The sequence below is a fragment of the Sciurus carolinensis genome, chromosome 4 (assembly GCF_902686445.1).
Source record: "Sciurus carolinensis chromosome 4, mSciCar1.2, whole genome shotgun sequence".
Taxonomy (NCBI): domain Eukaryota; kingdom Metazoa; phylum Chordata; class Mammalia; order Rodentia; family Sciuridae; genus Sciurus; species Sciurus carolinensis.
The window spans coordinates 111,530,139-111,544,300 of record NC_062216.1 but is presented as its reverse complement, the minus strand read 5'-3'; the positions used below and the strand labels follow the sequence as shown (position 1 = coordinate 111,544,300).

At 44.6% G+C, this 14,162-nt stretch overlaps 1 protein-coding gene across 6 annotated transcripts in view; it reads left to right on the top strand.

The window, feature by feature from the left end:
* The first annotated feature begins 219 nt into the window (after positions 1-219).
* The window catches only part of Pou6f1 (POU class 6 homeobox 1), a 28,584-nt gene continuing 14,641 nt past the window's right edge, over positions 220-14,162 (top strand). For 2 of the 6 annotated variants that reach the window (XM_047548987.1, XM_047548985.1), the window contains exons 1-3: positions 298-667; positions 9,012-9,106; positions 10,575-10,758. In XM_047548987.1, the coding sequence (XP_047404943.1) occupies positions 9,059-9,106; positions 10,575-10,758 (232 nt within the window). In that variant the 5' untranslated portion in view covers positions 298-667; positions 9,012-9,058. Of the gene's footprint in view, positions 668-8,947; positions 9,107-10,574; positions 10,759-14,162 lie in introns of all 6 variants that reach the window. The other 4 variants (XM_047548989.1, XM_047548986.1, XM_047548990.1 and 1 more) reach the window with 4 other exon arrangements.

Below are 14,162 nucleotides of genomic sequence, written 5' to 3'. Positions count from 1 at the left end.
CTGCTCTCACATTCCCAAAATGAAACGACCTCAAGCTGCACCTCGGAGGCGGCCGAGCAACCAGTCTCACTGACTCCCTATTCTCTTCCCGGGAGAAAACCTCTGGGACCTCCCGACCTGGCCGGGGCCGGAGGGTCCCCTCCCCACCACGGTGCCTCGCTCCCGGGTCCCTAGATCCCCTCCCTTCTCTGACCGCTCGCCCAGCCCGCCGCCCCCGGCGGTTGGCGCGGGCGGTGCAGCATGCGGCAAAGCTCTTTGCATAAATTATGCTCATGACGCAGCAGCTAAAAAAATCCAAGTAGCAGAAGGAGGGAAAAAAGGGGGGAGGAAAAAGGGGGGGCCGTTGGAAAGGGGGAAAGAAGAAAAATATATACCTGACCGCCCCCCCTCTTCCCCTTCCCGCTTCCCGGCCGTCCCCCTCCGCCCAGCGCAGCCCACAGAGCCCCCTTCGGCTCTGCCCAGCCCCGGCTTGGGGGCCCGGGGGCGGCGGCGGGTCCCGACCGGCTCCCCGGCCGAGCCGAGCTCAGCCAAGCCGCACTGGCTTCTTTGTCTGCGGGCGGCGGCCGCCCCGGCCCCGGCCCCGGCCCCCTGGCCCGGGCTGTGAGATGAATCTCTAATCGGTGGCCGCCGGGCACCCGGGGCGAAGGCGGCTCGGGCTCGGGCTCCGGTAAGTAGCGGGGTCCGGGGCGGGGAGGGGTTTGCACGGAGGGGGAGGGGGCCGGGCAGGGGAGGTTTCGGGTTTGGTTAATATGCAATGCCCGTAATTAGCATAATTTATATATTTATGATAAAGAGAGAAAAAGCCGCGGGGCCGGGGCGGCGGGATGGCGGGCCAGTGCTGCGGGGAGCTCCAGGAGTGGGACGGCGCGCGGCTGCCCACCTGGGGCCGCAGACCCTGGGGCCGCGCCCTCGGCCGCCGGCGGGTAGACTCGGATCAGGCGGGGAGGGGCGGCCGCCAGGTGGACCCGGGAAACCTGGCCCTGGCCGCTCGGGGTTTCTGTCCCCAAAGCTCTGGTCCGGCATGAACCGCGGAGGAGGATGTATACACAGACCCCGGCGGCGACCCGGGGCGGATTCCGCCCCCCAGGAGAGCCCCGGCGCCTGGGTTCCTGGTTACTAGCAGCACAGGCGGCCAGGGCGACCTGTCACGATTCACCCGCACGAACCTACTCCGAGAGGACTGGTGGGACTTGGGGCTAGAGACCTGGGTGTTGCTGGAAGGGTGGAGATGTGGTGGGAGGGTCACCATCGAGCAGAGCATGAGCACTTCATAAATATTTAATCACAATATTATTATTAATAGTCATAATAATGGGCCCAATATGTGCTCCCTAGGCATTCGCACCTGGCAAGGCCAAGGGAGCCCTGCGTGCTTCTAACCGCCACTTTAAGCGTTGAGATTACCCTCTGGACTGTGATTGGAAACCTAAAACAGGTTTCACAGGAAAACCTGGGCTGCTACACTGGGGGAAATAAAAAAGCGGTCAAGAAGCCTTCCTGGGCCACAGACAACAGGCTTTTCTCTTCGCAGAGATTTTATCCTCATCTGCTCCTCCCGATTCCTTGTTCCCAAAGTAGAAGGCTGGTCTTCAGTTGCCTCACACATTTATCCCTCCTCCTCTTATCTCGGTAATTTAAGGCAGCCTGGCCCAGGCCTTCTGAGGAAAAATTCCACCTATTTCATTTTGATTGAAGTCCTGGTGCTCAGGATGATGCTTCTGTGACTTGTAACTTCTTCGCATATCTGCTGTAGAACTTCATTCATTCTTCCATTGGTTCAACAAAAATACTCACCAAGGGCCACACTAAGGACAATTCAGATAAAGCTTCTCCTGTCATAGAGTTTTTCCTTTTGGGGTGGCCAGCAGATCATAAACATGAAAACAAGATAACACTGGGGAACCGGGGGAGAGGAGGAAGAGAAGTTGAGAGAGAGAAGCTATTTTTTTTTTCTTTTCTTTTCTTCCTGGAGGTACTACCTGGCAATTAAGAAAATAGGGGTTGGGGATGTACTTAAATGGTAGAGCATATAGCATATGCAAGGCCCTGAGTTCAATCTCCAGCCCAACCAAAAACAAAACAAAACATATATATATATATATATATATATATTCTGTGTCCCTCTCTTTCTCTCTCTCCATATATATATATGAAAGTAGAAAATATTTGCTTTTCCAAGGAGTCTCTATTTTAAGAAATAATCTAGAATAAGATCGTATTTCTCCTGCCCAAGATTTAATCACTATGAAATTACAATAGTTGTGGGCTAGGTTGTAGCTCAGTAGTAGAGTGCTTGCCTAGCACATGTGAGGCACTGGGTTTGATCCTCAGCACCACATAAAAATAAATAAAATAAAGGTATTGTGTCCATCTACCACTAAAAAAAATTTTTAAAAACAGTGAAGTTCTTAACTATTACACTAAGTTGAAAAACAATTGAGATAATGTATGCAAATTATCATAATATCTACCACTTTCTGCGCACTTAGTATGTGCCAGGGATTGATGTAAACTTCATACAGTGTGTTAATTATTCATTCCTCACAATAACCCTAGAAAATAGGTGTTACTATTATTTCCATTTTACAGATGAAGAAACTGAGGCACAGAAGTTAAATCATTTGCCCAAAGGCCTGTACCTTGAAAGCTTCAAAACTGAGATGTCTCTGGATCATGCTCTCCATCCTATGTATAAAAAGACCTAGGTTTCATAAATTATCATGACTGTTGTTCTTAAGAGGGTAGGATGCAAAATCTGTGTCCTGGAGCCAGGAATGGAAAGGGGTGAGAGGACGTGCAGAAAATCCACTAGGCACTGGACTCTGGAACAGGGCAAATGATACTTGCGGGTAGGAGGGGGCGTACCAAAGCCGTGTGGCCCAGGAGATAGCGGTAAGAAGAGAGCGGTCATATTAGCTCGTAGAGCCCACAGGATCTGCGGAAGAAGTAAATGTGAGAGATAAGGAAAGAAAGAAGGTCAGGACCGCAGCCAGAGCTGAGTGGCCAAAGCCGCCATTGCTGAGATGGGGAAGGCTGTGTGCAGTTGGAGCAGCTGCGGCAGGCAGTTAGATAAACGAATCAGAAATTCCCAGATAGTGAGTCGAAGTCAGGAGGGATGCAAGTTTGAGGCCAGCCTGGGGAACTTTGCAAGATCCTATCTCAAAATAAAAATTTAAAAAGGAATGGAGAGTGTCCCACAGTTCAATCCCCTGTACTGCAAAAATAATAAATAAGCAAAAAGTTCCCAGACTGGGCGAGAATACCCAGGGAGGGAGTGAAGAGTGGTTTGGCTGCACCATTCTCTGCAACCCCAGCTACCTCTCTGTTCCAAACTCCTGTCTGAGTGGCAGTCTGCAGGTAGTAAGTCTGAGCCAGTCTGAGTGGCAGATTTGCAGGAAGTAAGCAGGTGTGAATTTAAATATAGCAGTGGTATAGAGCTAATGCCAACAAAAAAATTCGAATCAGAGAGCATTATAATGTTAAAATTTTGAATGGTGATTTCTCAACAAATGTGACTTTCTTCCAGCCTTTCTTTGGAGCCTGCTAACTTCACACAGAGTATCCTCTACCCTAAAAAATGAGTATATAATGAAAACGTATTTTAACACATTGCAAACTTTAACCACATTGAGTGTTAAGGGGCTGATTAAAACCACAGAAATGACTGGGCATGGTGGCACATGGCTGTAATCCTAGTGGCTCGGGAGGCTGAGGCAGTAGGATTTCGAGTTCAAAACCAGCCTCAGCAACAGCGAGGCACTAAGCAAAATAAAATGCAAAATAGGGCTGGGGATGTGGCTCAGTGATCAAGTGCCCCTGAGTTCAATCCCTGGTACCCCACCACCACAAAAAAAAAAAAAAAAAAAAAAAAAAAAAAAAAAAAAAAAAAACCCACAGAAATGGGTCCGAGTTAAAAACCTGAATCCAACTGAGCACAATGGCACATACCTGTAATCCCAGCAACTAGGGAGGCTGAGGCAGGAGGGTTGCAAGTTCAAGGTCAGCCTGGGTAACCTCACAAGACCCTGTCTCAAAATTTATAAAAAATAAACAATGAAAAGGACCGGGGAAGTAGTTCAGTGGTAGAGCATCCCTGGGTCCAGTCCCCAGTACCACACACACACAAAGTCTGAATCCTACACAAATTTCATTTGCCTACAAAGACAAGATTTTTCTTATATCAAGATTCATGGGGCTGGGGAGATAGCTCAGTCGGTAGAGTGCTTGCCTTGTAAGCACAAGGCCCTGGGTTTGATCCCCAGCACCCCCCCCCCAAAAAAAAGATTCATGTCTGAAATACATACCTTTGTGAGAACAAGGATTACGCAAAACTGCGTTGTATGCCCCTCCTATGGATCCTCCATAGCCTTCTCTTCTTCCACCAGGATACTTAGAAATGCTATATTGTAGTTACCTCTTTATTTCTTTGACTTCCATATTGGACTGTAGTCTTCTTGACAAAGGTGGGAAATATATTTTCCTCCCAATCTACCCAACACTTATAGCCATGGAAATATGTGTTGAATAGGATAAGACTTTTCAGGATTTCTTCTACTAGAATCTCAGACTGTTCTAGGAAGTTCTGGCTTGTTTGGAATTTCTCAATGCTTCTCCTGGAATATTGCCTGAATCCAGAGAAGTTCCCAAGGAGAATGACAGGTAGAACCAGCTCTTCCTCTCCAGTGAAAGTCCTAAATGGCCTTGGATTAGGTTGTGGACAAATGCCTCAGCACCCACAGATCATTCTGTTCTGAGGTTGCCTGGGTTTTAGACTCTAGCACAGAAAAGCAAAACATACATAAATTACATAGGTACCTTGCCAGGCTTGATTCAGATGTTTTTCAAACTTGACTCACTGGAGAGAGAAGGCAAAGGAGGAGGCTCTGGGTGGGCTCTTATTCCCTCCCCAGCTTTAACCAGATCAGCCCTGCTTTGATCTGTTTATATTTTAGGGTTCACTGCTGGGGTGGGAAAAGAAGCCCCTTCTTAAACATGACAACTGATTCTTTTTCCTCCCTGGCTATCAGGCTATAGACAGTTATAGCATCTGGGGCTCTAAGGGGATCATCCAAATGTGCTATTTTTTAGTCACTGGAGAAATGGTCTGAAAGCAAACAAGATAGCTGCCTAATCAGTGAAACCAAGCCACAGCCTGAGGCTTGAGAAAATGTGGAAAGTTCCTGATGAGGGGATGGAGCAGGTCCAGAATAAAGTCTGCACAAATAAGTGAGCAAGGGAATACATAGCAGATAGCACATAGCTCAGAGTTAAAATGCTGAGTGCCTACTCATTAGAGAGGTGTTTTTATCACATACATAACTCTGATCAGAGACTAAGATACAAGGGAGGCCTAAGGTCTGGAACAAGAGGAGTCTTTTGCTTCTGCTCCACCTGGATTTCTGTTGGATTAAAGTCTGATTAGTGGGTTAGGGTGAGCCTAGGTGTGACTAGCAACTGACTCAGGCCTATCCTTTGTCCTGAACACAAAAGACTAGACACTGAGGACCCAGGTTCTCATAACTCATAGAATCTCAAAGATGAATTGCCCAAACCTTATCTTTTCTTATATCGGATTAAATGATACGAGCCTTCAGTGGGCAGTTGGATATGAGTCTAAAGTTCTTGGATGAGATCTAAGCTGGAGATTTCGATTTGGTAGTTGTCAGATTGGTTGAGATTACCTAGAGAGGGACCAAAGGGTTGATTGGCTACACCCTTCAGTTTAGCCATAGTAACACAGTCACAGAGTGGATACCAACCTCTGCTTAACCACTCCTTGTGAATGGCCATGGTCACTATAAGATTCTGAGCAAGATTTTCGCCCCTCCAAGCAAATGTCTCAATGACTGGCTACTGCTGCCTTCCCTCTGATGGCCTTCTTTGGAAGTGGAAATTTCTTCTCCCTGTGAAATGTGTGTGTCAAACTATAATAGACTCAAATTCACCTTGCACCTTTTCTTTCAATTATCTCTGCCTTTTAATTGAATTTGCAAATGACTTGCTAATTGCTTCTACACAAACAACTTTCATTAGCTCATCTCAATTTTCATCCAGAAGTGGTAGTAAATTGCCAAGTTCCCGGAAAAATTCATGGAAGACTCCCATGTACAAAATATGGGCGGGAGAACTTCACCGAGGAATGAGGCTAGTATCCTAGGGAGGTAGGCAGATGCTCACTTGTTCTTCCAGAAAATTCCTCTGCCCCTCCTGTGCCCACTGTCCTGCCTGGAAAGGGAAAGCTTTACTCTTTTTTGAAATGGGTAGCTATCTTGAATTGCTTATCTTTCCTTTGACTCCCACTCTAGGAGTGTTGGGAAGGAAGAGGAGGGAAGAAATCTCAAGGTTCTCTTTGCCTGGTTGACCAGGAGCATTTTGCCAAGGGGAAAAGATGCTAAAACCCCAGCAATAGGTACATATCCAAAAGAATTGAAAACAGGCATTTAAACAAATTGTGCACAAATAATCGTAGGCACACTGTTCACAATAACCAAACGGTATAAACAGCCCAAATATTCTAGTGAATGGATAAACAAAATGCAGGCTGGGATTCCAGCAACTTAGGAGACTGAGGCAGGAGGATCACAAGTTCAAGACCAGCCTCAGCAACTTACTGAGTTGAGGCCCTAAAGCAATTTAGCAAGACCTTGTCTCAAAATAAAAAATAATAAGGACTGGGTATGAAGCTTGGTGGTAAAGCGCCCCTGGTAAATCCCCAGTACCTCCAAAAAAAAAAAAAAAAAAAAAAGAAAAGAAAATAGTAGATCCATAAAACAGAATATAATTCAGCCATTCTCATATGTGCTACTACATGGATTAACCTTGAAAACATTATGCTAAGTAAAAGGTCATATATTGTATTATTCCATTTATATGAAATATCCAAAATAGGCAAATTTATATATGGAGAGAAAGTAGACTGTTAACTCGGGGGAGGTAGCAGAGGAAGGGAAGTGTTTACTGATGGAATTTCCCTTTGATTGATGAAAATGTTCTAGAACTGGTAAGTTCTAGTTGGTGATGGTTGTACAACATTGTGAATGTACTAAATTCCACTGAATCATGCACTTTTAGGTAAATTTGGGTCTAGGAATATTACTCGGTGGTAGAGTGCTTGCCTACCTATGTCCAAGGCCCTGAGTTGGAGTCTCAGCAGTGTAAAATTAAATTAAATAATTAAATGGTTAAAATGGAGAATTTTATGTTACATGACTTTGTCTTAGTCTGTTTGGGCTGCTATGACAAAATATCATAAACCCAGTAATTTATATACAATAGAAGTTTATTTCTCACAACCCTGGAGGCTGGGAAGTCCAAGATCAAGGTGTCAGTGTCCGGTGAGGGCCTGGTTCCTCACAGATAGTTCCTTCTTGCTCTGTTCTTGTGTAGTCATATATGCTCTGGGGTCTCTTTTAAAAGGCACTAAATCTATTCATGAAACCTCATCACCTACCAAAGACCCCACCACTTAATATCATGACCTTGGGAATTAGGATTTCAACATGAATTTGGAGGGGACAGAAACATCCAGGCTGTAGCAGAATTTAAAACAGGGTGAGAGGTGGGGGTATAGCTCAGGGGTGTCAGGGTAGAGCACTTGCCTAACATGCACAAGCCCTGGCTTCCATTAGCACTGCAAAACAAAACAGAGAGAGAGAGAAAGAGAATATGGGGGTGGGAGGAGAAAGAAGAAAAGGAAGGAAAGAGTGAAGAATTCAGAATACCTTCCTGAGCTTAGTTTCCTTACTGTCATGTGGTGATACTAATGTCACCACTCCCACTCCTAGGTCCAAAACAGATGGTCAGACCCAATGCACTCCCCCAAGTCCATTCTGGGTTCCTCTGGGGAGCTCAGGTGGCATTAGGCTTTTATCTTCCTATGCACTGGGCAGCCTATGGCCACAGTCCACTTTTAACCACTCCCACCCCTCACCCGGAGTGGGTATGAGTAAAATACATCAGTTAGTGCTACATAAATACATAGCCCACAGTAGGCCACAGTAGGCATTCAAACTAAATATTAATTGCCCTCAGGTCTATATAAATGTCTAAACCTATTTGCTCCTTTTATTTACTTTTATTATTATTATTATTATTATTATTATTATTATTATTATTTGTATTGCTAGGAATTGAACCCAGAGCCACTCTACCAGTGTTACATCCCCACTCTTATATTTTTATTTTACTTTGAGACAGGGTCTCACTAAGTTGCCCAGTTTGAATTTATCACTCTCCTGCCCCAGCCTCTGGAGTAGCTGGAGTACAGGTGTGTACCACTGTACCTGGTTATTTTCTTTATTTCTTACAACTCTGTGGTTTGTGACTTCAGCCAGAAAAACTGTTGTAGCATGGGTTTGCTCATTCCTTATTGGATGTGGCAGGCTGTTCCACTATCTGAGATGTTCTGCCTCCTATGTGTAGGCTACTGTACCCTTAGGCCACTGCCACAGAATCACCTGAGAGCACCATCTGTGGGATTCACCCACTGAATCAGATTCTGAGTGTTGTTAGAGGGAAGGCGTCTTGGATATGCATTTTTAATAAATGCTCCAGGTGGTGGTCATGCATATTAAAATTGAGACCACTTTGCTTATTTATGTCTTTACCATCTTTTCCAGGAAGTCGGCCCAGATTTCTCCTCTGAGTAGTGCTCTGATACCCAGAGTGCTCCTCACCTTTGTCTAAGGGTCTGATTGACTATCATATTCGTCTTGGGTTTTGCTGGGTGTGCTGTCTCCCAGTGGACCAGGAAACCCCAGGGACAGATGCCTGGCTATCCCTTTTCTCTTGTCATTCTAAGCACAAATGTTACTGGTTCCACCTCAATGTAGGTTCTCCTGGGATGCTATAGGAAGTGAAACTCAGAGTCCTGCTTCCATACTTCTTCAGTTACTTGGGAAAACCTAACTTTTCTGTCTTCCTATCATTCTATTTCTGACTTTTCTAGATGGTCTGGAAATTATATTACTGTATCATATCAGCCTTTGCTTTTCCAATCCCATCTTACCCAGGATGCACTAGGTGTGGGCCAGCCCCTACCCTACCCTGACAAGTGACCATGGATCCTGGAGCCGGGTCCGAGTCATCTCTGACTGTCAATGAGCAGGTATCTTCTGGGATGAGAAGGGATGGGGGTGGTGAGGGCAATGGACCAAAGGGTGTGGGCAGGGGAGGAAGGCTCCACAGCACCTTCTTCGGCTGTTTCTTACCAAAGTTCATGGTTATTTCATCAAGGGGATTTGCCAACTGATTTCTCAGGTTTTGAGTTTGGGAATTTAACTGTGACTTTTCAAATTGAAATTAAAATGCACAAATATGTATAACTTTACATGAAGAAAGCTTTGGACACCAAGTAATTTACTTTTACTTTTCTCTTTCTGTTTATATATACTTTCTAATTTTTCTGAAATGACTGTTTACTTCTTATGTCATTTTTTAAAAGGAGAAAAAAATGAACCATATCTTAAAATGTAATTGCAGAGAAGCCCCTCGTAGATCAAGTTTGAGTCAGTAAGATTAAAAAAAAAAAAAGTTTGAGTCAGTAAAAGGGAACTGCTTTGGGAGATTTATTTCACTTGTACTTTCCTGTTGGGAAGGTGTCACTTTGTCACTTTTTCCACCAGTCTCTGGCTGGATTCAGTTTTCAGGCTTTAAGAGCATGTTGTGGCAGTGGTTTCCAGTCCAGGCCAAGTGCAGGGGAGGGCTGACACAAAGCACTTCAATGTACAGATTTTGTCTCTGATTCTTGAAGGGCCCAAATGGCAGGATTTCAGTGTCTGAAATACTGTGCAGGACATTTGAACAGAAGGCCACCAAGTGCTTTAAGGAGACTCAGGGTCCGCCTGCAGCATACACATGGAGGATCCTCCTTGCAGTCTGAGCATGCCCACTGCTGGTTAGCATGACAGGAGCCACAGGCTGTTAGGATACCAAGCTCCACTGGATCCATAGCTTGGCTGGGTGAGGAAGAAGAGGACATCTTTAGGATTCCTCACCCTTCTTTAGAAAGTTAACTTGCAGGGGAATCCTGGTCGTTTACCCCAGAGTTTTGGAAATAAAGGCATTGTGAGCTTAAAAGTTACTCAGCATTGTGGAGCATTTATTTCCACCCCTTTACTTCTGGGGAACATCCAGATGGTTTCAAGGAAATCAAAGACGGTTTGTTTCCTGGCCCAACTTCAACCATGTGTACTGTGTTGGGAGCCCTCATAGCCACATTCCCATGTCCTAGCAGCCAAGAGGACATCCTCGCAAGGTTATGGGATAGGCCATTTCCTATTCCCTGAACTGAGTCCAAGAGGTGGAGCAAATAGAAATATCTCTCAAGTGATGAGGCTCTGTGGGACTCTTCCCAGTTCTGTCAGACCCTTCTCCTTAACAGTAGGACCTGCCTTCTTTCAGCAGCTCTTTCCCTGGAACAGGGGAGCAGTAGCCTGCCCCAGGATCTGGCATTCTCACAGAGCACAGTTTGCTGGCTGGGAGGTCTACATCTGAAGTACCCTCTCTCTCCTCCATCCAAACCAGGGCTATGTTGATCCCTCCTTGCAGCAGTGTCCCTTATCCTCTGCCTACAGGTCATCGTGATGTCGAGCCATGAGACCATCCGAGTGCTGGAAGTTGGAGTGGATGCCCAGCTCCCTGCTGAAGATGAGGGCAAAGGACTGGAGGGTGTGGCTGCTGAGAACTCTCAGAGTGGAGGCCTTGCTGAAGCCAGCAACCCAGGCCCAGACCACCCAGACCCCACTGCAGAGGCAGCTGGTATGAGACTATTGCTCTTATCTGGTATCACTCTCCCAAGTCTATTCTGGGTTCCTCTGGGGAGCTCAGGTGGCATTAGGCTTTTATCTTCCTATGCACTGGGCAGCCTATGGCCACAGTCCACTTTTAACCAGTGTCTGGGGCAACTTGGCACTCCTTGTTCCTCTTGCAGCCACTTCTAGGCCTAAACTGGGAAAGGTGGAAGGTGACTGGCAGGGTTCAGTTTAGGTTGAATCAACCTCAGAGAACTCCTAGGTCCAAAACAGATGGTCAGACCCAATGCAAAGAGACCTGGGCCTTCAGGATCCTTCTGGCCTTCCCAACCCTGTCCTTTTTGTGGTAGAACTGGGAGGTCCCAGGAACTGAGGATGGGAAGGCAGTCTACTTTCCTCAAAGAAAGGAGATTAGGTAGGACCCCTGAACAATTCCTGCTCCTTACTCTTTGCAGTTTTATTAGGTGTTGCCCCTCTGCAAAGCCATCCTTACAGGGTGAGTTGCCTTCTGAAGGATAGCTGTGAGAAAGCCAGGGCTGCCCTGGGGTTGCCCTGGTACTGATCTCCAGTCCTGAGGCACCTCTTGTTGACTTTCCTCCTCAACACCTTGCAGAGTGGTCTTCTTTTGCAGGAATCTCCAGCCTCCTTTACCAGTTCCCTCAGAACACCATGATTCATTTCCTCTGGCCTTTTGCTGTTCTTCGCCCCTTTCCTAGACTGGAGATTTGGACTGGACGGGGGAGGAACCAAAAGGAGCAAATTAGAACAAACTAATTACAGAGAATCAAGAGCTCCTTAACAAGAAAATGGCACGACCTCACAATATTTGTTCTACCTGCAGATCAGTGTGCAGGTTCTTGGGACCCTAGTGACCTCAGTAACTTGTTCTCCTTTTGAATAAAGAAAGGACAAGAGGCATGACCATCCTCCCCTAGTTTTGAAATGCTCTGCTTTCTGTTGAGGCCAAAATTGGTCATCACCTACTTCTAAGGTGCAATTCCCTGGGGAATAGGCAGAACAGACAAGGACTCTCTGTCCCTGCCACCTGTTCCTCTCAACAGAGCCACTGTGGGGATGGGGCTCCTTTTCAGAAAACCCCAACGAGGTTTTTTGAGTTTATCTGCAGTGCCTCAACTTCCCTTTTTTGCTCTTTCATACATCTTCCATAACTCATTTTCTGGTACCTAATTCTTCTCCTTTTCCAAACCTGCTCTGAGAAATGGATTCTAAATCAATTATTTACACTTTAGTATGAGTGCTTATGGTAGTGTGCATCTTATTTAAGTCTTTTACCAAAGTCTTCTTCTCAATAAAGGGATTTTAGTCATTGTAAGAGTATTTTTTAAATATATGCATATGTATATGTATGCATATACATATATATGTATTTTTTTTTTTTTTAGTTGTAGATGGACGTAACACCTTATTCTATTTATTTATTTTTATGTGGTGCTGAGGATCGAACCTAGTTCCTCACACTGGCTAGGCAGTTGCTCTACCACTAAGCTACAACCCCAGCCCCATTGTCAGGGCATTGTTGTGGTATTGCCTAAGAAGCTGCCAGCTTAGATTGATGGGACCTTTCTAGGTATGCAATATTAAGAAGGGCTCCCTCATATTAAAACAAAATTAAGTAATAGGAATCTTTTCAGGATTAAAAATAGTCTAGTAATTTATGTCTCTCTTAGTTGTCCAATCCTTGCCACACACGTTTTCGGATTTGCAGCTACCGAGGGTGGACCATGGAATATAACACTCTGCACCATATCGTTTCATATGCCCATTTCTACTATTATTTTATTTTAAAATTATTTTATATATATTTTTGGTGGTTGATGGACCTTTATTTTTTCTATTTATTTATATGCACTGCTGAGATCAAACCCAGTGCCTCACACATACTAGGCAAGTGCTCTACCACTGAGCCACAACCCCAGCCCCATTTCTAGTATTGACATAGATTCATAACCTGATTCTGATATGAGTCATTGTGAAATAGTTTGTCTTTTCGTTTTCATTAACAGTGCTGCCTTGAACATCTTTGCTCTTGGTTCTTTAAATTTTTTTTTTTCCCTTCCCAGCTACTGAAAATTCATTTCTTAGAGCAGGTTTGAAAAGGAACAGAATTAGGCACCAGGAAGGATGGCAAGTTAGCAAGACCCTGGGCAACTTAGCAAGACCCTGTCTCAAATAAAAAAATAATAATAATAAAAAATTTTTTTTAATTAAAAATGTTTCTTCTTAGTGGTGGAGTTCACTAAAAATCTTTTCAAAGAGAAATTAAGTATTAACATAGAAGGAAGTCATCACATGGAAAAATTTTTAAAATTGGCTCTCAGTGAGAAGAAAAATATTTGACTTTGAAGTACCACATATGCCAGTGGCACATGCCTATAATCTCAGCGACTCAGGAGGCTGAGGCAGGAGAATCGCAAGTCCAAGGCCAGCTTCAATGACTTAGCAAGACCCTGTCTCAAAATAAAAAATAAGATTAAAAAAAAAAAAAAACGGGCTGGTGTTGGCTCAGTGGTAGAGCACTTGCCTGGCACGTGTGAGGCCCTAGGTTCAAACCTCAGCACCACATATAAATCAAGAAATAAAGATCCTTCAACAATAACAAAAAATTAAAAAAAAAAAAAAAAAAAAAAAAAAAAAAGGCTGGAGACCTGGGTGCAGTGGTGCATACCTGTAATCCCAGTGGCTTAGGAGGCTGAAGCAGGAAGATTGCAAGTTCAAAGCCAGCCTCAGCAACTTAATGAGTCCCTAAGCAACTTGGCAAGACTCAGTCTCAAAATAAAATATAAAAAGGGCTGGGGATGTGGCTCAAAGCACCCCTGAGTTTACTCCCCAGTACTGCCAGGAGTAGGGGGAAAGTAGCACATGCTTGTTAAACAAACAAACAAACAAACAAACAAACAAATAAAAAATGATAAAACCTAAGTTACGAGTGGGAAGTACAGTGGAATAAGACACACATTTTTACCCTATACATGTATGATTACACTACCAGTGTGATTGTGTACCATGTACAGCCAGAGGAATGAGAAATTATGCTCCATTTGTGTACAATGTGTAAAAATGCATTCTACTGTCACACACAACTAATTAGAGTAAATTTTAAAATAAACATAAAAAATAAACTGGGTGCAGTAGAACATACCTGTAATTCCAGCAGCTCAGGAGGCTGAGACAGGAGGATCAAGAGTTCAGTCAGCCTCAGCAAGCACTAAGCAACTCAATGAGACCCTGTCTCTAAATAAAATACAAAAATAGGACTGGGGATATGGCTCAGTGACCAAGTGTCCCTGAGTCCAATCCCTGGTACCCAAAATAAAATTAAATAAATAAAATTTTTAAAATCTTAAAAAAAGATATGGAGAAAAAAAACCTAACTTGGGTGGTGCCATGGAG